Source organism: Poromitra crassiceps, assembly GCF_964638095.1.
Source record: "Poromitra crassiceps genome assembly, chromosome: 18".
In the NCBI taxonomy this organism is placed as follows: Eukaryota; Metazoa; Chordata; class Actinopteri; order Beryciformes; family Melamphaidae; genus Poromitra; species Poromitra crassiceps.
This window is the reverse complement of record NC_139636.1, coordinates 32,244,544-32,266,555: the sequence shown is the minus strand read 5'-3', so window position 1 is coordinate 32,266,555 and position 22,012 is coordinate 32,244,544. Positions and strand designations below refer to the sequence as shown.

The window sequence follows — 22,012 nt, the reverse complement described above, 5'->3', positions numbered from 1 at the left end:
TCTGTCTGGGCTGTCTGTGTCAGAGCACGAGGTTCTGTCTGGGCTGTCTGTGTCAGATCACGAGGTTCTGTCTGGGCTGTCTGTGTCAGAGCACGAGGTTCTGTCTGGGCTGTCTGTGTCAGAGCACGAGGTTCCAAGGGTTCTGTCCAGAACCAAGGTGAGGAAGGCCGCTGGACCGGATGGCATTCCCCCCGGGTCGCCAGATCCTGTTCTGGGCAGCTTGCCCCTGTGCTTACAGACCTTTTTAATATGTCACTGCAGCGTCGTCTTGTTCCTAGAAGCTTGAAGGAATCTATTGTAGTCCCAGTACCTAAGAAATCACCTGTTACATGTCACAATGATTACAGACCTATTGCATTAACCTCAGTGTTAATGAAATGTCTGGAGCGTTTAGTGCTAGACTATATCAAATGTCAAATTCCTCCTTCTCTTGATCCTTGGCAGTTTGCTTATAGGAAAAACAGATCAGTCGAGGATGCAGTTTCTATAGCTCTGAACTCTGTCTATGAGCACTTAGATAAAAGTACATTTTATGTCAGAATGCTTTTCATAGACTATAGTTCTGCTTTTAATACGATCGTTCCCTCACTTCTGATCCATAAACTGCAAAATCTTGGTCTATGTGATGCTGTATGTGAATGGATGTTTAGTTTTTTAATTTTGCGTTTTTGGAGCTTCCAGCGTCTTTCTGCAATTAATTCTCTATGTAAGGACGCGCTAGACGTCCTCCTCTTTTAATGAACGCACCTGGATTTCTATTTTTCTGCGCGGACCCTCTGCGGCCGTGAGCGACTCTGTCAAGCTGAACAAGATCAGATCAGGGCAGACAGGAAGTCCGAAACCGGACATTCGTCAAATAAAACCAATTTCAAAGTAAAAGCCCATCTTGATGAAAGTGTGCCAGGAGTCGTGTATGCAGGGATTGGGACACACATGGTCATATAGGCCAGTGCAGGCACCGGCCTAACAATGGTTAAAAAGTCCCAGCAACGTCTCTTCTTTTTAAGAAGACTTAAAGGTCCTATCCGTAAGTTCTAACTATTACTGACACCGGTGGCCGTTAGCGTAACTGCAGGCAGCATGTGAACGAGCTGACGCGCGGGCACCATACTCGCACGCGCACAAGCAGCTGCCTGGCGACAGCAGACTGGTGGTTGCTTTGTAACGTTAACTCATAAAAGTCACTTGAAAACGGCAACCTGGACAATCTATCGGTCAGATCAGCCTCAAGATGCCCAGGAAGGATTCTGGATGAATTATCGCACGTTGTTGTGGCATGTTTGGCCGTGTTTTGGCTTACATTGGCTGCGGGGAAATGGATAAGGATATTCACGTTACGAACGGGATCATGTCTATGTTCCCCGGGTTCTATGTTCCCCGGGTTCTATAGGCTATTCCCCGTTTTTCACTAACCCTAAACCTAACCTCCCCCAGACCCTAACCCAAAACCTAACCTCTCCCACCCCCCACGCCTAAACCTAACCTCCCCCAGACCCTAACCCAAAACCTAACCTCTCCCAGGGAACATAGCGGGGAACATAGGACCCTATTTGGGAAAAGCGGGGAACATAGGACTCGGGGAACATAGGACCCGGGGAACATAGGGATGACCCCTTACGAACTACCCTGCTTCCCCTGTATTGTACGGTACCGTGTAATGCCTGGAATTGACCAAACGGAACAGTCAAACAATGTTTCATAAGCACAACAGTAACGTTAGGCATATTTACGACTGTTACATTCATTATCTACACAAGACGGTAACGTTATTAGTGGAGCTGGGTGGTAATTTCTATAAATGTAAATCAGTTAGCCACAGCTAAATTTATAATAGTGTGCAGTCTCACTGCAGCTAACTGCAGTCAGAGCCTTCTCCCCTGGCACCGTCTAATACATGGAATTTACCAAACTGAACAGTCAAACAATGTTCCATAAACATTATATTTACGACTGTTGCATTCATTATCAACACAAGACGGTATGTTTATTAGTGGGGCTGGGTGGTAATCTCTATAAATGTAAATCTATTAGTTAGCCGTGTATAGCATCAAGCTAACGTTATAATATTTGGCAGTCTCACCACCGCAGCTAACTGCAGTCAGTCAAACAATGTTCCATGACCATAAACATGACGGTAGTAACGTTAAGCATATTTGCGACTGTTGCATTACTTCACACAAGACGGTAGGGGAGAGTGGGGTGAGTTGTGCCAGGGGGGAAGTTGTGCCACCCCTTGTATCTAGAAAACCATAGAAGAACTTGGTCATCTGACCACACATTTCTGAAGAGGCATCCATTTTACTCACTCTGCAAAGAAGGGAGGCAGATGGCACAAGACTGACAAGAGGCACGCACATTTAAGTAAAAAAAAAACGGTGTTTTGCGTCTCAAAGTAAATTTTTTATGATCAAGGTTTATTGATTGTTGTGTCTGAACAATTATAGACAAACTTGAAAACATTTCACACATGTGTTAGTGTTTTAGTAAGCTACAATATGAGGCTATACTGTTAGCATGATGTTAGCTCCAAACCAGCTATATGATACAAGTTTGTTAAAATGGTATAACCCTGTTATAGTACACTGGACTTTAATGTTATCTTTATTTTGTCTTGCTTTGATATATAGCATTACAGTATATGAGATGAAAATGTTCTGTTTTACTTCAGTAATCAATGGCACAATTTACCCCAACGTATTCTCTCCAAAGGCACAACTTACCCCGCACCGGGGGCAAGTTGTGCCAAGAGACCACTTTTTTTTGAAAAGCCATATTTTTAAAACAGTTTATCCAAAGGGAGTGTCCCCAGTGGTGCACAACATCCTGAAATATATTTACATATTCTAGTTGGAGGCATTACTGTCATGCCCTCACTTTAAAGACACCCCAAGTAAAAACTGGCACAACTCACCCCACTCTCCCCTAATGTTATTAGCGAAGTTTCTGACCAGGTGTTAAATCCATTAGCAAGCAGCTAACATTATCTGGTCAAAACCACATTACAGCAGCTACAAGCAGCAAGGTCCCTCCATGAACCGAAAACACAGCCCTGACGATGTCGGTCACATTGCTGCTGGTATGGCCAGACGGGCTTCACTAGATACATATTTATTTATTTTTGTGTGGACTTTTTGCTGGAGTCTGTGTTTTTGCTGGCAGCTAGCGACGAACGTAACGTTAGCCCCTTCCTGTTAACCATCTTCCTTGGTATATTTCCACCGGAGCCATGAGGACAAGAGGCAGGCTCGTGAACACGCAAGAACGTCACATACGCCAATTTTGCCCGGAAAGTGTAACCTGCGACCAGCATGAAAATCCTGCAATATCTTTGCATTGGGTGAACGCAGAGAGACGCGGCTGGGCTCATGTTTTTAAGTTACGGAACGGCACATTCACTCATTGGTCATAGAAAAGACTTTGTGAACATTTATTTTCCGGCCAGACTTACGATAGGACCTTTAAGGTATTTAGCCATAACAGCCAGATCCTCCTTAACTTTTATCGTTGTATTAATGAGAGCATTCTCACTAGTTCCTTTACTGTATGGTTTGGTAATCTTATTGTCAAGGAGTGAAAATCCTTAACCCTTATACCCTGCTGATACCTTAACACATTGAGTGCCAAGGACGTCTGTGGACGTCCTAAAAAAAAGTAACGAGGAGTGCCAAGGACGTCTGTGGACGTCCTAAAATCATAATTCATATTATTCCATAATTCTGCTGTTTAAGGTCGTACCTAGCCAGTGAGCATGAATCCCTTCAAGGGATCACACGGCGCCACCTTAAACATCGTCACAGGAGCTGCTCCACCCACCTCAGATCCTTTACTTTGTACAGGAGACAGCGGAGAAAGCCGTGGAAACCGATGCATGCTTTCTGCCAGAGCCGTATATATTGCTCTGTCTACAGCGGAGAGTGGGCTCGGCTGCATCCGCGCTCACAACTGAGCTCTTATGCTTCTATCTATCTCCACACGATTTCCTAGAAAGCCAGCATCCGAAGCCGAACGGCCAAGCCTTTTCGTTCAGTCGCGTTTGCCAGCGCGCATCATTTCCTTGATGGGCGCTGGGATCTGTCCGGGGCAAAAACGGAGTCGAAAAAACAAACTCTGTGCGTGTGGGGAGGAGCCCGCAGCTCAGGGGGGGAGAGAGGGGGGAGAGGGGGGGGGAGGGGTGTGTGGCACACAGGCTGCACAGAAACCACACCACACGCCACCACATCAGAAAACACCAGCCAGAGTCAGTGAATGTGCTCGAAATTAGAGTGCAAAAGGTATTCATAAAAGGGACTATATCTTGGAAAGTAAAAAAAAACGACAGAAAACCCTTGAAAGTGCACTTTTTTGAGAGGCTGTCATTTCATAATGGAACTGTCTAGAAACAAAATTTCTTCTTTGGAAGAAGCAGGAGTGTTCAATGTTTCATTAAAGTCCAGCCCCGTTAATATAGCCATAATAGAAAAAATTCTATAGCTGTTTTCAACTGAATGGAAGTGAATCTGGCACAGGCTCCAGACAATTTTACTGAAGCGCTGTGGCACTCAATGTGTTAATATCTAACCTTCGGGTTGATTGAACATTTGGTTGAGTTACAAGGCTTCAATTCCATTGCATAGTTTTCCCATTGACTTCAATGTTAATTTTGCAAAAAAACAAAAAAAAAAAATCGACTCCCAGCCACTTTCCCCAAAAATAATTATTTTTCTGATCTTACACCTCTCAGTTCGACTCAAGACATCAAATTTGTAGTTTCTATTGTGTTTGCCCCCCCCCGCTATTTCCCCAGCACATCACACAGCACAGCACAGCAACCAATTACATGGAGATTTACATGAAAAGTACCCTGCAGTTATCAATCATGGAAAAATGGTCATATGACCTGGGAACGCGGATTTTCCGGTGCAAACTAATTATTTGAAGCTTGGCCCTTATTTGATTCCATAGGATGAAGCTCATTTGTGTTTCTTGTGAAAACTAGCTGGAAGTCGAAAATGGGCAGTTTCATGTTTTTTTTTGTAAAACTTACCTTAGTTGAAACTACATCGTATCTCCGCGCCCGTTCGTTGTAGAGACTCATGACGAGCATTTTCGGAATCGGCGTCAAAAAGTGACTCTAGATGTGTAATCTTGTCGCGATCATTGCCGTTCTAAGAGGTTTCAATGACTTCCGCGTTGAGACAGGCAAAAGCGGCGAGGCGCAGCGGGCCACAGTAACATCCGATGCCCACGAAGGAGCGCCTTGGGCGGCGGAGGCGGTCAGAGCGTCATCCATGGAGGCCAGTTCTGTGCTCCCTCACTCATGGCCTAAATGGTGTCGCTCAAGCGTGTGTTTTGAGCAGGATGTTCAACTACGCATATGAGGTGGGAGGAATGGAATCAGGAACGGATATGGATCGATAAAAAATAAGAAAATACTTACTTATAAATATAAAAAACAAGTACTAATATCAAGATCCATGAAAGTTAAAAAAATGCAAATTTGCAATTCTCAAAAGATGGAAGCTGGGATAAAGTAATTCCTCCGCCAAAAATGTCATCAATCCATAGCTATGATAATCCCACCACAGCGCCACCAGGTGGCATTCATGGGAAGGGAAAAAAATAATATTTTGTGTTTTCTACTGAAAATTTTATTGTACAGTAAATACAGTAAACTGGCATTTGAGGGGTTAAAATTCAGTGAGCATGAAATGTTGATATGAGGTATGAGAGATGAAGTTACCAATGGATAAGAATCAATAAAAAATAAAAAAATAATTAATTAAGACTATCAAAAATAAGAATTAATATCACGGTCCATGTACATGGACCAGCAGACGTTTGATTAAACAGAGCATTGCGCCTTGCTATGTAGTATTGCTCGCAAGACAACTGGTGGCAACTTGCCAGCTGTAGAAGAGCTCCATAGCTCTAGACTTCTGTCCCGTGCCTCCAGCATTGTCAGGGACCTTTCTCTGTTATTTTTCATTTGTATAAGATGTCTTATAATGCTATTTATCCATGAAATACTGCTTCTAAAGGCACTTTATTTTGTGCACATATTCTGCACTTTAGCAGGGTAAATAATGATTCGGGCCTATCCACAAGTGTTTTTGTCTAGGGGTGGGAATCGTGGAGTAACTCACGATACGATATGGTCACGATACTTGGCCCTCGATAACGATATTATCACGATACAGCGATTCTGCGATAATCGATATATTGGAAGAAATTTAACCTACGATACATCACGATATCTGTGTAACTGAAGAGAAAAAAATACCCCTAAAAGGCAAGAAGCAGGTATTATGTATTTATTAGCAGAATTGACATGAACTCTCTCAGAGTTCACTCACTCACTCATACCATTTTCGATACCACGGAGGAAAAGTTACACGTTAAGTCTTTTTATTATTATTATTAAAACAAGAAAACCTATATAACCTACCTACCTATATAATTTCTAAAAGTAGATATTAATGATCAAACATTTCCATTCATGTAGCCTACAGTATTTATGTTTTTGTTTCAACTACAAACATAAATAAACGTCAACTTGAAACTATGTTTCAACTACCACACACAGCATAATATTTTAGCCTGTTTATAAAAAAAAAAAAAAAAAAAAAAAAAATTAAATAAACATATCGATACTTGGTGCCAGTGTATCGATAACGTATCGCAAGTGGAAATATCGCGATACCGTGAGTATCCATATTTTGTCCCACCCCTATTTTTGTCCCCTTTTTATTTTTTATTTTATTCTTTTACTCTTTTATATCTAATTGTTTCATGTTGTCGCTGTGATTCGTCATGTTTGTTTTGTGTGTTTTGAAGCTCCTGCACCCCAACTCCAATGTAGTTTCTACTGCAAATGGCAAATAAACTGATTGTGACTCTTATCTCAGCCCACCTTACCATCAGAAATAGCTCAAGTACGCCATCAAGGACGCAGCACTTTCCTAACTCTCACTTTATTATTCAAATACATCCCAGTCATGAGGCCAATTCTACTTATGCACGCATTTTGTTTATTGATTTTAGTTCTGCTTTTAATAATATAATTCCAGCTAGGCTGTGCGACAAACTCCTTCAGATGGGCGTTAACAAGTCCATGTGTGATTGGATATTTGACTTTCTGACCAACAGGTCACAAGTGGTCAGAGTCAATAATAGGCTATCCAAGCCACTGCCCATTAGCATGGGTGCTCCCCAGGGTTGTGTTTTGTCCTCTTTACTTTATTTATTTTATACCAACGACTGCATCTCGCTTTCCGACTTAGTCAAAATATTTAAATTTGCGGATGACACCACCGTGACAGGTCTGATCTCCTGTAATGATGAAACAGCTTACAGAGCAGAAGTCTCCTCACTTGTCGAGTGGTGTGCCCAGAACAACTTAACCCTCAACATCTCCAAAACCAAGGAGATGATTGTGGATTTCCGCAAAAATAAAGCTGAACTCCAGCCTTTAATCATAAATGATCAGGCTGTTGAGAAGGTGGAAAGTTTCAAATTCCTGGGGACCACGATTTCCTCTTCTCTTAAATGGAACGTCAATGTGAGCCTTATCGTAAAGAAAGCCCACCAACGTTTGTTCTTCCTGAGGCAACTCAGGAAATTCAAAGTCTCAAAGATAGGGATGTGTCACTTCTACTGAGCTATGATAGAGAGTGTGCTCACATTCTCTATCACAGTTTGGTTTGGTAACTGTTCAGCTGAAGACAGAGAAGAGCTGAACAGGGTCGTGAAAACGGCATCGAAGATCGTAGGTAAGGATTTGCCGAGATTATGCGATATTTATAACGAGCGCATATTGAAGCTAGGGCTGAAGATAATAAGGGACCCCTCCCATCCAGCCAATGCTCTCTTTGCCCCCCTTCCTTCAGGAAGAAGGGTACGCAGCATCAAATGCCGAACCACTCGTCTGCGTAACAGCTCGTACCCTGAAGCAGTGAGGGCCCTTAACTCCTCCTCAGTTCAGTTCACCACCCCAATTTAATTTGACCTCCTGGTCTTTTAATGCACCAGACACTTTAATGCATTGTGCACTTTTTTTTGTTGCACTAGCCGCCTGTGCCTATCCTGCACTGTACACTGTATTGCATACTGTTTTGCATTTTGCAGTTGTTTTTGATTGCATGTTCCTCTACTTTTTATACATTGCAGCAGATGTGTAGTTGTATTGTCTGTCTCTCATGGTCTGTTACTGTGATTGTTTTGTCTGTTTGAGCATGCCAAGACAAATTCCAATCAATTCTGGTTGATATGGCAATAAAACTATTGAATCTTGAATCTTGAATCTTGAATGATACTTGCAAGGATTTATCAACAGAAGCAGTGCAAAGAAGCTACGGTTTTAATGAGCTCCAACTGTAAAATCATTTGAAAAAAAGCTGCAATTGGAGAGGGGAAATGGGAGTCGGAGTAACACTAGGAAGCGTTACACTGTAACACTGTAAGTTAACACTGTAACACTAGGAAGCGTTACACTGTAACACTGTATGTTAACACTGTAACACTGTGGGCCCTATTCTCCCACAGGCCTTCGGTGCTAAAACGGGCCTTAAACGCAAAAAAACGTGCCTTGCGCCTGCTTCGGGAAGATATCAATATGGCTTTACGCTGCCAAATGCGATTTAGGGCGAATGGGCGTGGCGCAGTCCCAGAATGGGCCAGAATGTGCGTGTCGGCCTTAAATCACGGCGTACTGATATCTTCCCACCTGGCGTAAATTTAGCGCTTTGCGCTTTTGAAAACCAGGCCTATTCAGTGCGCCAGTTGCAAGGAGCGCTCTTCTGCCTCTCCCCTGTCACCCTTCTCTGTCTCTCTCTGAAACCAGGCCCATTCAGTGCGCCAGTGCTCTTCTGCCTCTTCTCTGTCACCCTTCTCTCTCTCTCTCTGACTCCCTCGCTTAGACAGGCACAACACACTTCCCATATAGGAAAAATAAGTTGTAAGTTGCCTGGCATGTCCCAGCATGCATTGTGCTTCTCCATTTCGCTACTAAATAGCAACCAAATGAGGCGAAATAGATATAAAAGGTTGATCTAAATTAATGTGTAATGGTAACACAACCTGCAATTGTACACATTTCAATATTGGACCAAATGAAACATCGAAATGAATACACCACCCTATGTGAAACATATATGTCCTCCTGGGCCTATATATATCTCTTGTGGATTTAACGTGATTTAGATAAGTGACAGCGGAACGCGCTGCGGAACGCGCTTCTACTGTCATGTGCTATACTGTGATGTCCGCTCCAATAACTTGGCCCTACTTCACATTTAGTTTTACAATAAAAACACATTTATGCAATGACTTTACATAATGTAGGGTATATTTATGTGCATCATTCTACCTGCAGCAGGGGAGAGAAAACGATATCTTTCTGGACAAACTTTCACCAATATAAAATTAATCTCATCATATAGGGATAGGCTATATTTTTCTAGCTGATGCCTTTAGAACATTCTTTTCACTTTGATCTTGCTATAGTGTAGCGTATTTACATGCTTGCAGTATTTAAACTGCAGTTAGATTGGTTTGAGAAGCATAATAATATGGAATAATAGCCTATATATGGAGACAGACAGACTGGATGAAGGGAGGGGGGGGGGGCAGAGCGCTTGGCTTTTGTCTGGTTTTGCTGGATCACTGGAATTGGAGCTTAAAAGGCAAGCGTGCGATTCGTTTATTGCACTTATCCAATGAGCATGACGGTGCATAATTTTACGCTTAAAAGGCGTGGTTGTAATGCTTTAGGCTGCGTGTAGCGCCAAGACCAAGATATCAAGTGCGCTGGTCCACGCCCACTGCGCCAGGCGCTCGGCGTAGAAACTAGGCCGATGCAACGATAGGGGCCTGTATGTTAACACTGTAACACTAGGAAGCGTTACACTGTAACACTGTAAGTTAACACTGTAACGGTTACAGCATTCGAGCAACATTGTTGTCAATGAATGTGTCCAAGGTGGCTGCTAACAAGACGGATCTGTGTCAGCTGATTAGCGGACCAGAGGTGGCCTTTTTCACCTTTGTCTCAGGCAAGATAGCCGGACTTTCAAAATCTTAACTGCATCACGCACATAATACTCAAAGGCTTCCTTTCCTGTTTTGTTTGTTGTTTTGTGTTGTTGTTGTTGTTTTGTGTTGTTGTTGTTGTTTTTAGGGGGGGTTGTGTAAAGTGAGGGGGAACCAGCCCCTTCAGCACAAATGATCCTATAAAAGTCTCTTGTAGCAGAACACATCTGGAGGAACAGCAGTTGAGCTGCCCACCACTCCCCGTGATCAATCCTCAACAAGGCTCCCACTGCGCACATTTATCCTGTTAACTGTAATTATTACTCTGTTTTAGCCTTTAAGTAGCACATTAACTCATCTGACTGAAAACCAAACTCTGAAACTCTTATGTCTACGTACAAAGCACTTTCTCAACCCAAACCTAAGCCTCAATGAATCTGCAGACTTGCCAAAGAAAATGCAGTGCTCACTGCTTATGAAAATGCAGTGCTCACTGCTTATTTACTATTCAGAAAACTCAACTGGCTGTTCATCCATAGGGTTAGGGTTAGGGCATCCATAATGCTCTTGGTGTACAACGCTCCAGTGCGGAAAAATGAGTGCTGGGAACAACTCGGAAAAATAAACATTGTAAGTCTGTGGCAGTTTGGGAAGAGCTGTGGCCTTGGCTGTGTGTGTGTGTGTGTGTGTGTGTGTGTGTGTGTGTGTGTGTGTGTGTGTGTGTGCGTGCGTGCGTGCGTGCGTGTGTGTGTGTGTGCATGTGTGTGCGTGCATGTGTGTGTGTGTGTGTGTGTGTGTGTGTGTGTGTATGTGTGTGCATGCGTGCGTGTGTGCATGTGTGTGCATGCATGTGTGTGTGTGTGTGTGTGTGTGTGTGTATGTGTGTGTGTGCGTGCGTGCGTGTGTGCGTGTGTGTGTGTGTGCGTGCGTGCGCCGGAGCAGTCACTCCCTGTGTACTGTATATTTAGTGTGATAGTATCTGTGTATGCTGTGAACCTGTCTTACACAAATCTCACTTGCTTCTCTGCGGCTGCATGCGGCTCCATCTCCCCCCAACACACAAACACACACATCCCACCCCCTCTGCCCTCCCTCCCCCAGCCGCCGACACACGCCCACCGATTGGCTACCGGTGGAGCAAGGCATACGCTGTTCCCTAGCAACAGAGCGGCGGTTAACCAATAGGGTGGCCTCCTGTGAGGAAGGGGCTACTTTGCCAATCTGCTGTTACTAAGGTGCGGAGAGGACCGCTGGGGTTCTCTCTCCTTCTCTGCATCTGTGAGTGTGTTTTATCATGTCATAGGTAGCAGCAGACACCAAACTACTAAATAACCTACATCATTTCATTCACTGCACCAGAGTCATCACACTACTACACACATTTGTATTGAAGTGAGCAAGTGGTGTGACAAGGATAATGAGAGTGAGTGTGTGAGAGAGTGTGGGAGAGAGTGAGCGAGAGAGTGTATCACAATGCAAGCAGCATGTAGCGTATGATGTGTGGTTATAACTTGCAGCAGCATGTAGTGTATGATGTGTGGTTATAACTTGCAGCAGCATGTAGCTGATGTGTGGTTATAACTTGCAGCAGCATGCAGTGTATGATGTGTGGTTATAACTTGCAGCAGCATGCAGTGTATGATGTGTGGTTATAACTTGCAGCAGCATGCAGTGTATGATGTGTGGTTATAACTTGCAGCATGTAGCATATGTGTGGTTATAACTTGCAGCAGCATGTAGCTTATGTGTGGTTATAACTTGCAGCAGCATGTAGCTGATGTGTGGTTATAACTTGCAGCAGCATGCAGTGTATGATGTGTGGTTATAACTTGCAGCAGCATGTAGTGTATGATGTGTGGTTATAACTTGCAGCAGCATGTAGTGTATGATGTGTGGTTATAACTTGCAGCATGTAGCGTATGTGTGGTTATAACTTGCAGCATGTAGCATATGTGTGGTTATAACTTGCAGCAGCATGTAGTGTATGATGTGTGGTTATAACTTGCAGCAGCATGTAGTGTATGATGTGTGGTTATAACTTGCAGCAGCATGTAGCGTATGTCTGGTTATAACTTGCAGCGGCATGTAGCTTATGATGTGTGGTTATAACTTGCAGCAGCATGTAGCGTATGATGTGTGGTTATAACTTGCAGCATGTAGCGTATGTGTGGTTATAACTTGCAGCAGCATGTAGCGTATGATGTGTGGTTATAACTTGCAGCAGCATGTAGCGTATGATGTGTGGTTATAACTTGCAGCAGCATGTAGCGTATGATGTGTGGTTATAACTTGCAGCATGTAGCGTATGATGTGTGGTTATAACTTGCAGCATGTAGCGTATGTCTGGTTATAACTTGCAGCATGTAGCGTATGTGTGGTTATAACTTGCAGCAGCATGTAGCGTATGATGTGTGGTTATAACTTGCAGCAGCATGTAGTGTATGATGTGTGGTTATAACTTGCAGCAGCATGTAGTGTATGATGTGTGGTTATAACTTGCAGCAGCATGTAGTGTATGATGTGTGGTTATAACTTGCAGCAGCATGTAGTGTATGATGTGTGGTTATAACTTGCAGCAGCATGTAGTGTATGATGTGTAGTTATAACTTGCAGCAGCATGTAGCGTATGATGTGTGGTTATAACTTGCAGCATGTAGCGTATGATGTGTGGTTATAACTTGCAGCATGTAGCGTATGATGTGTGGTTATAACTTGCAGCAGCATGTAGCTTATGATGTGTGGTTATAACTTGCAGCAGCATGTACCGGTAGTAGGGATGGGCATCGAATTTCGAATTTTCGAATATTCGTTGTTATTATCAAGGTCGACTTTTATTATTGAAAGTCGAAATTCGAAAAAAAAATATATATTTTCTTTTTCTTTTTTTTTATGAGTGAAATGTTGCATTGTCTCCCCTGATTCTAAGTATAGTCGAATCGCTTGGTTTGAGCAAGTAAAACAATTTTTATAAGCATTTTAAGCAAGGTTTATGGAAAAATGAATGGCGGATGAAATCCCATGAAGAGGGAGAGGGGGTGACTTTGGCACCCCTTTGGCACTCAGACCTGAGCCTACTAAATATTTAATGAACCACTCATGATTGTCAAAACTGTTTTTTATTTTCGAAAATGTCAATGTCATGTAACATGTTCTTTACTTCAGTGGTGCAATGCTTGTTTGAGCTTTTTAGAGAGCTAGGGCTCTGTCTGTCTGTCTGTTTATCCATCTGTCCCACTGATGACATCAGTGATGTGATAAATTCACACACACAAACACACACACACACACCCACACACAAAGTCCCAGTGATGATGTCATCAGTGATGTCATAAATTGTGACATCATCCAGTGATGTCATAAATTCACTCTCACTCACACACAGGAGACAGACACACATACACACACACACACACACACACGCGCGCGCGCACATGCACACACACACACACACACACACACACGCACACACACACACACACACACACACACACACACATACACACAAGAGACAGACAGGCACACATATGCACACACAAATACATACAAGAGACAGAGTGATGTCATCAGTGATGTCATAAATTGTGACATCATCAGTGATGGTTAGAGGCATTGTCAAGTCAAGTCAAGTCAAGTCAAGTCAAGTCAAATTTTATTTATATAGCACCTTTCATACACAAAGGCAATTCAAGGTGCTTTACAAAAAAAAAAAAATCGAAAAAACAAGCAGCAAAGCAATGCACATATAAAAAACACATAAAAAACACAGCCGACAGTTTTAGTTAAAATATATACTCAAATTAACAAACATGAAACATTATTTCTGTTTTAAATAAGTTACAAGGCACTCTTCAGTATTATTATTACATGTACAGTCCATTTGTTGGAAATGTACAGGAATTTTTTTTTTTTAATTACAGGCCGAGAGAGGCAGTAGTTTAGTAGCAGTTAAAAGCAAGAGTAAACATAAAGGTCTTTAGCTTGGATTTAAAAATAGGCAGAGTAGGGGCAGATCTAATGTGTTCAGGGAGTTTGTTCCAGTTATGAGAGGCATAGTGGGAGAACGCGGCTTCACCATGTTTTGATTTGGTCCTTGGGACAATTAGTAGACCAGTGCCTGAAGATCTCAGGGATCTGGATGGTTCATAGTGTAGAAGCATTTCAGAGATGTAGTGTGGGCCTGACCCGTTGAGAGATTTGTAAACTATTAGCAGAATTTTAAAGTCTATTCTAAGATTTACTGGCAGCCAATGCAGGGATTTGAGAACTGGTGTAATGTGTTCAGCTTTCTTGGTTCTTGTTAGAACTCTAGCAGCCGCATTCTGAATGAGCTGAAGTTGTTTAACAGCTTTTTTGGGAAGACCATTGAAAAGACTGTTGCAGTAGTCTAGCCTGCTAGAAATGAAAGCATGAATTAGTTTTTCAAGATCTTGTTTGGACATATAGCCTCTAATCCTTGCTATATTTTTTAGATGATAGAAGGCAGATTTTCTTATAAGCTTGATGTGAGAGTTGAAATTTAGATCAGAGTCAATAATAATGCCAAGATTTTTTACCTGGTCCTTTGGCTTCAGAGATAGGGATTCGAGGTGAGCAGTAACTTTGAGCCTATCTTCTTTTTTGCCGAAGACAATTATCTCTGTTTTGTCTTTATTAAGTTGGAGAAAATTCTGGCACATCCAATCATTAATTTGCGCAAGGCACTGACACAGTGACTCTATGGGGGCATAGTCATCCGATGAGAGGGCTATGTAGAGTTGGGTGTCATCTGCATAGCTATGATAAGCTATTTTGTTTTTTTGCATAATTAGGCCCAGAGAGAGCATATAAAGGTTAAACAGGACAGGACCTAAAATTGATCCTTGGGGTACCCCACATTTTGGTTTGGTCAGATGTGTAGTTGCCAATGGAGACAAAGTAGTTCCTGTCTTGCAGATAAGATCTGAACCACTCTAGGACCGTGCCGGAAAGCCCGACCCAGTTTTCCAGTCTGTCCAATAGAATTTCGTGGTCAACCGTATCAAAGGCAGCGCTGAGGTCTAGTAACACTAAGATTGAGATTTTACCTGAATCAGTGTTCATTCGGATGTCATTTGTGACATCATCAATGATGCATCATCATCATCAATGATGCACACACACGTGTGTGTGTGTGTGTGTGTGTGTGTGTGTGTGCACACAAGAGACAGACACACACACTGATGACGTCACTGATGATGTCATCAGTGATGTCATCAGTGATAATTTCATCAGTGATGTCAGTGATGATGTCATCAGTGATGATGTCATCATTGATGTCATCAGTCTGAGGCTCATGAGAGAGACTGAGGGAGAGAGGAGAGGGGGAGAGAGACTGAGGGAGAGGGAGTGAGAGAGTCTGAGGGAGAGAGACTGAGTGAGAGAGAGCGAGACATTGTGCGCGCGCCAATAGGGCAGGTAAGGCCACACAGCAGCCGAGCTGCGGGCAAGTGACCGTGAGTGAATTGCTAGAGACTGTCTGCAAGCAAGGTATGCTAACAAACAACATCATTTAATATGTAAGTAAGGAGATCTGTTCAGGCAGGCACAATGAATCACAACAACATAGGTGTCACAGCTGACATGTAGCTCCTTAATGTGCACTTCAGGTAGCTATCTGCTCGTTAAAGGAGCTTTGATCTGCACACGTATATGTGCATTGCCCTCTCTCTCTCTCTCTCTCTCTCAAATTTGGTATGGCGAGTGCCATACCTTGCCATACCAAATTGACACCTATGGAACCAAGCCAACCATTTTTCCAGAGAATCATGAGTGACCATAAAACATTTCACTTTCAGCAAAAACAAAAAATAAAAGCGGATTTTTCTTTTTAATTTTCGATCTTTTTTCCTGCATTTATTTTTTGTTTTTGCTGAAAGTTTAATGTTTTATGGTCACTCACGATACTCTGGAAGACTGGTTGGCTTGGTTCAAGCCTTAAAGGAGGACTTACCCCCTAGATATGTATTAGAACAGTGATTTGAAAATACCTATGGAAAAAACCAAGAAATGACATATACTCTTGTCTATACTAGACTCTTTGGCTGTGTTAAGTCAAGATTTTTTTTCGGAAATCGACGCCATTACAGTTTGCCTACTGCCTCAAAAATAATTTATTTGAGAGGGGCAATATCTTTATAATTATCAACAACTAGCCAACGCTGGTGGCCTGTATGGAAACAGAAAATCCTGAAATGGTTGATAGTTATATCAATTTGGCCATTCAGTGGCGAACTAGAAATTTAATTATTTTTGTCCCATTTTGTCCCATGTGTGTGTGCGTGGCTTGTCTAAACTTACGTTAAGAGCCTCGCTGCTCGCAGCACACAGCACACAGTGAGGACAAACCTCTCGCTCTGGGGTAACACAATGCGAGATTTCTCCACGTAATTCCCTCGTCTAACTAGAGATAAACCGCGCAATGAAATCCGTTTTTAATTTTAGTTTGGGGGCTTTTCGTGATTCTTGTTAAAAGTTGTGCAAAGGTTTTCCTCTCAGCGCAGTGCAGGGCAGGCTGCGCCTCGTCCCTCCTGCCAGACCCAGGCTGGCGAAACAGCCTGCTGCATGCATGGGGCGCTCGTAACCTCATGGAGCAACAAACAAACAGACAGAAATAGCTGGTGTGCGATTTAGAGAATACAGTCTGAGATTGGGTACAGGATTGAGGGAATCCCGCATCTGTTTGCGAAGGTGCGACTGGACAGGACGCTTTTCACAGACGGGCACAGTAGTCGGAGCGAGGCGAGTGTCTCTCAGGGCTACTCAGGGCAGAGCTGCAGATCTCTCCTCCTCCTCCGCGCATTCAGTCTGTCCAAAATCATTACCGATATAATCTCAGTAGGAGGGATGCAGGGAAATATGATAGTAGCCGATGTGTTTAGAGAAGCTTTGTCACGTTGTCACGTCGTAGTATAGCGTTATATTTTACATGTGCGCTAAACTGCGACCATATTTGTTTGCGGAAATATCAGACTGCTCTCTCTGCTGCTCTCAGAGCACAGAGAGCCCAGCTGCTGCTGGCCTGCTGCGCGCGCCCGCGGAGCTTGGGGCTCGTCCATGTTACAGTACGACTCTCTCCCGCCTGCCTCTGGGCTGGAGACAGTGCTTGCAACTCGGACTGATAATATAAACATCATCATTCGAGCTTATCCAGGTAAGATATCAATAAAGTAATGACACATTCAGCAGGAAACTAACTATAATTAAGACATGTGCCAACTTTGACGACGTTTGGTTCAGTATTTTAAGAGCAAACTTCAATAAGAATAGGCTTGGAGTTCTGAGGAGCTGAAAGGGTACGGGGGGGTAGGGGAGTAATTATCTTGAAATCCCATAGTCTTTGGGAACACTGTGACGTCAGTGTGTTCCTAATCTCCCATTCATTTGAGAGAAAAAAAAAAAAAGCAGTCTTTGACCCTTAGAGGGCGCTTATGCCAGATATGCTGCTGAAAAATGATACAAATGGTAAAATGGCAACAGTTTGGTGTCAAATGTGGAAATTCTGACCAGAATTCTTCACACATCACCCCCAAAGTCATATATATTGGTTAAAAGCTGAAAAAAAGTGTTTTGGAGGTAAGTTCTCCTTTAAACTCGTTATATAAGGATTTTTCGAAATGGAGAAAATGGATAGAGAAAACGAATGGGGAATTCACTTCTGGGGCAAGAAACATCACATGACTGTTGAGCTCTATAGCGCCTCCTCTGGTCGGTCGGTGGGCCTGTTCGGGGAGAAGGGAACTGGGGGGAATAGCGTGATCCTCCCATGGGCTACTACGTCCTGCCAGGGAAATTCCTCGCTGTCAGGTGAAAAGAAGCGGCATGTGCTAGTCTCTGGCTCTCCTTCAGATCGGCAGAGGGGGTGGAGCAACAGCAGGGGGAATGGGCCGAGAACAATTGGGGAGAAAATGGGAGAAAAAGTGTGGGGGGGGGGGGGGAACTTCTGTAGGGGGGGGGGGGACTTGTGTAAAATAACGGCTCATCCAATCCATCTGTATGTGTTTAGTTACTAAGCCATTAGACTGAATCTGAATCAGAACAAGTTATAACATCAAGTGAAACATGCATATACAAACTGCTGACCCCCTGCATGTAAAATGGTTTCAAAACCAAATCTGTCAGCATATCGTTTTGATAGGACAAACGTGGGTGTTCATCACTGTCATTGTAAAAGGTCACTATTTGAGACGCACTGTGATACTGATACCTGTAATGATCAGGGACAAGTCTGATGTCCTTTAGGTTTTGAATGATATCTCACCATGATATCGTATCATATCACCTCCTCACTCACTCCACCACCCTCTCTGCCACCCACAGCAGTATCACTACACCACCCTCTCTGCCACCCACAGCAGTATCACTACACCACCCTCTCTGCCACCCACAGCAGTATCACTACACCACCCTCTCTGCCACCCACAGCAGTATCACTACACCACCCTCTCTGCCACCCACAGCAGTATCACTACACCACCCTCTCTGCCACCCACAGCAGTATCACTACACCACCCTCTCTGCCACCCACAGCAGTATCACTACACCACCCTCTCTGCCACCCACAGCAGTATCACTACACCACCCTCTCTGCCACCCACAGCAGTATCACTACACCACCCTCCCTGCCACCCACAGCAGTATCACTACACCACCCTCCCTGCCACCCACAGCAGTATCACTACACCACCCTCTCTGCCACCCACAGCAGTATCACTACACCACCCTCTCTGCCACCCACAGCAGTATCACTACACCACCCTCTCTGCCACCCACAGCAGTATCACTACACCACCCTCTCTGCCACCCACAGCAGTATCACTACACCACCCTCTCTGCCACCCACAGCAGTATCACTACACCACCCTCTCTGCCACCCACAGCAGTATCACTACACCACCCTCTCTGCCACCCACAGCAGTATCACTACACCACCCTCTCTGCCACCCACAGCAGTATCACTACACCACCCTCTCTGCCACCCACAGCAGTATCACTACACCACCCTCTCTGCCACCCACAGCAGTATCACTACACCACCCTCCCTGCCACCCACAGCAGTATCACTACACCACCCTCCCTGCCACCCACAGCAGTATCACTACACCACCCTCTCTGCCACCCACAGCAGTATCACTACACCACCCTCTCTGCCACCCACAGCAGTATCACTACACCACCCTCTCTGCCACCCACAGCAGTATCACTACACCACCCTCTCTGCCACCCACAGCAGTATCACTACACCACCCTCCCTGCCACCCACAGCAGTATCACTACACCACCCTCTCTGCCACCCACAGCAGTATCACTACACCACCCTCTCTGCCACCCACAGCAGTATCACTACACCACCCTCCCTGCCACCCACAGCAGTATCACTACACCACCCTCTCTGCCACCCACAGCAGTAGATCAGGGAAACCATTTAGTCCCCCAGAATGTGTCTAAATGGTTTCTTTAATAAACGTCACAGTTATACTGTATAGAGTAGGGCTGTGAATCTTCACTGGCCTCACGATTCGATTCGATTACGATTCAGAGGGCTACGATTCGATTCGATAACGATTATCGATGCATCTCGATGCATCTGGATGCATCTTAAATCGATGGATCACTTTTTTTCCCGAATACATGATTTTTTTTCTCACTTTCTTTTTTCTCACTGTGTGGCTACTTTTAAAATAAAAGTGCATTTGGAATTGCATTGTATTATGATCCATAATTAAAATAAACAACTGCATGTACTTCCATTATATTTTATTTGATTATATAAAAAAAATCTATATATTTTTTAATAATCGATTTTTGACATTTGTGAATCGATGCAGAATCGTGTACGTCCGCATCGCGATGCATCTTATAATCGATTATTTTTGACACCCCTAGTATAGAGAGGGTTCAGAACAGGGTATTCTGTTAGCTGTCTTCAGCTTTCAATAGGCTCATGTTCATAACAGTCTTGTAACGGCAAGGGTTAGAATTTTTGAAAATTCGAAGGACTTCATTGTCCAGATCACGTAACGTAACACGAGATCAGTAGTCTCTCAGTCTCAAGCTCAGTCCATCTCTTCCACAAGCACTGAATGCTCCAGAGACCATCTGTACTTCAGGCCATTCAAATGTAGACAGAGGAAGGAAGTTCAATGGTATTCGACCAATAACATCCGCAGATTATTACATATCATTGACGCATCTCCCAATTCCCCAGCCCCATGTGCCGTACTTTCCTTAGACGCAGAGAAAGCGTTCGATCGCCTAGAGTGGCATTACCTGTGGTCAGTGTTACGGCACATGGGGTTTGGGAACCAATTCATTTTCATGATTCAAACCTTATATTCTTCCCCCACGGCAATGGTGATGACTGGAAACACATGCTCCGCCCAATTTCCTATTTCCAGATCCCCGAGACAAGGCTGCGCCCCCCCCCATTTTATTATTTGCCCGTTCTCTTTTTTTCCCCCCGATTTTTTATCCCATTTTATCCCCCATTAGTGCTCATTTGATTTCTCAATCCTGGTTGCTGCTCCATCCTCTGCCGATCTGGGGAGAGCCGAGACTGGCTCCAAGCTTCCTCCGAGACATGGGCAGTCAGTCAGCTGCTTCTTTTCACCTGACAGAGGAAGCTTCACCGGTAGGACATAGCACGTGGGAGGATCACGCTATTCCAACCAGTTCCCCTCCCTCTGAACAGGCGCCCTTAACGACCAGAGGAGGAATCACATTAGCAACCAGGGTATTGCATGTTTTTGTGAAGGGGGTTCCTATATGAAGGAAACCCCCGGGAGGCACGGGGAGAACATGCAAACTCCACACAGAAAGGCCCTTTTGACGACCCCACCCGGGCGGTGGGCACTCGAGGACATGCGGACGGGCACGCATTCCTTCAGCGTTCACATCGTCCCAGGTGGGAATCGAACCCACGACCTTCGAGCTGTGAGGCGATAGTGCTTACCACTGCACCACCGTACCTCCCTTGCCCGTTCTCTGTTAGTCAGAACACTCGCTTGCTGCTGTCTAGGACAAAGATTTATATTTCGCTCTTAAGTTTCAGTTTGTACTTCCTGCTGTTTAGGACACAGATTTAAGTTTCCTTCTCACGTTTCAATATGCCTTCTTCTCAGGCACATTTCCCACCAGTGACAGCAGGCATCGGAAATCATTTGTGCGCACAGGACGAACTGAAACTAGAAATGCCTCGTCTTGTTACATAAAAACCTTGCCTAGCCTTGTGTTGTATTTGTTTGTCCTACAGAGCTGTACCGGTCGGTGATGTGTTAGCGGGAGTCTTACCGAGTTGCCTTTGCTCTGTGTGAGGCTGTGGTCCTGTTGCTCTGGTGTGATGGGGGAGGACTTCAGAGGGGGGGAGAGGGTGACGTCCCGTCGTAGAGTCCCCCGCGAGTCCATCTTGTCCCCCGGCCATCTGCTGTCCGGCGGCTTGTGCACCGAGTCTTTACCGCCGTCTTTCCCCTCGCGGGTCTTATGCCTCTGCCTGGGCCCCTCTCCGTGAGCGTGCCCGTGCCTCTCCTCGCGGTGCCCGTGGGGCTTGTGGGTGTTGGAGTCTCTGGGCTGCAGCGGCTTCATCTCCATCTCGTAGTTGCTGAGCTTCTCCTCGTCCTGCTCCAGCAGCCGGCCGGCCCGGCCGTGCACGCCTCTGTGCCCGCGCGCCGTCCACGAGGCGGACGACGACTCGAACCACCTGTCGCCCCGGGCCTGCCTGTGATTGGACGAGCCGTGCTCCCGGGACTTGTGATTGGAGGAGCTGTGTTTGTGTCCGTTGGTGCGAGGCGCTCCTCTCGACGACGACGCGGCCCTCCACTTGTCCTCGCTCCAGCTGTTGGTGGCCCGTGGGTACTCCCCCCCCTTCCCCCCCCCCCTCGCCTCCCTCCATCAGCACCTGGATCTCCATCTGGCCCCCCCCTCCTCCAGGCTTCTCTCCCCCCTCGCGCGCCCTCTCCCCGTGGTCCACGGCCCCCTGCCGGTGGAAGCGGGCGCT

The 22,012-nt window shown here is 44.8% G+C and overlaps 1 protein-coding gene across 1 annotated transcript in view; it reads right to left on the bottom strand.

Annotated features, from left to right (window-relative positions):
* Positions 1–22,012, bottom strand: part of jph3b (junctophilin 3b) — a gene marked incomplete at both ends in the record, with an annotated part of 92,697 nt that overhangs the window by 11,040 nt on the left and 59,645 nt on the right. The window contains 2 exon segments of the mRNA XM_083655013.1: positions 21,310–21,891; positions 21,893–22,012. The exon segment at positions 21,893–22,012 is cut by the window's right edge and continues 197 nt beyond it. Of these exon segments, the coding sequence (XP_083511139.1) occupies positions 21,310–21,891; positions 21,893–22,012 (702 nt within the window).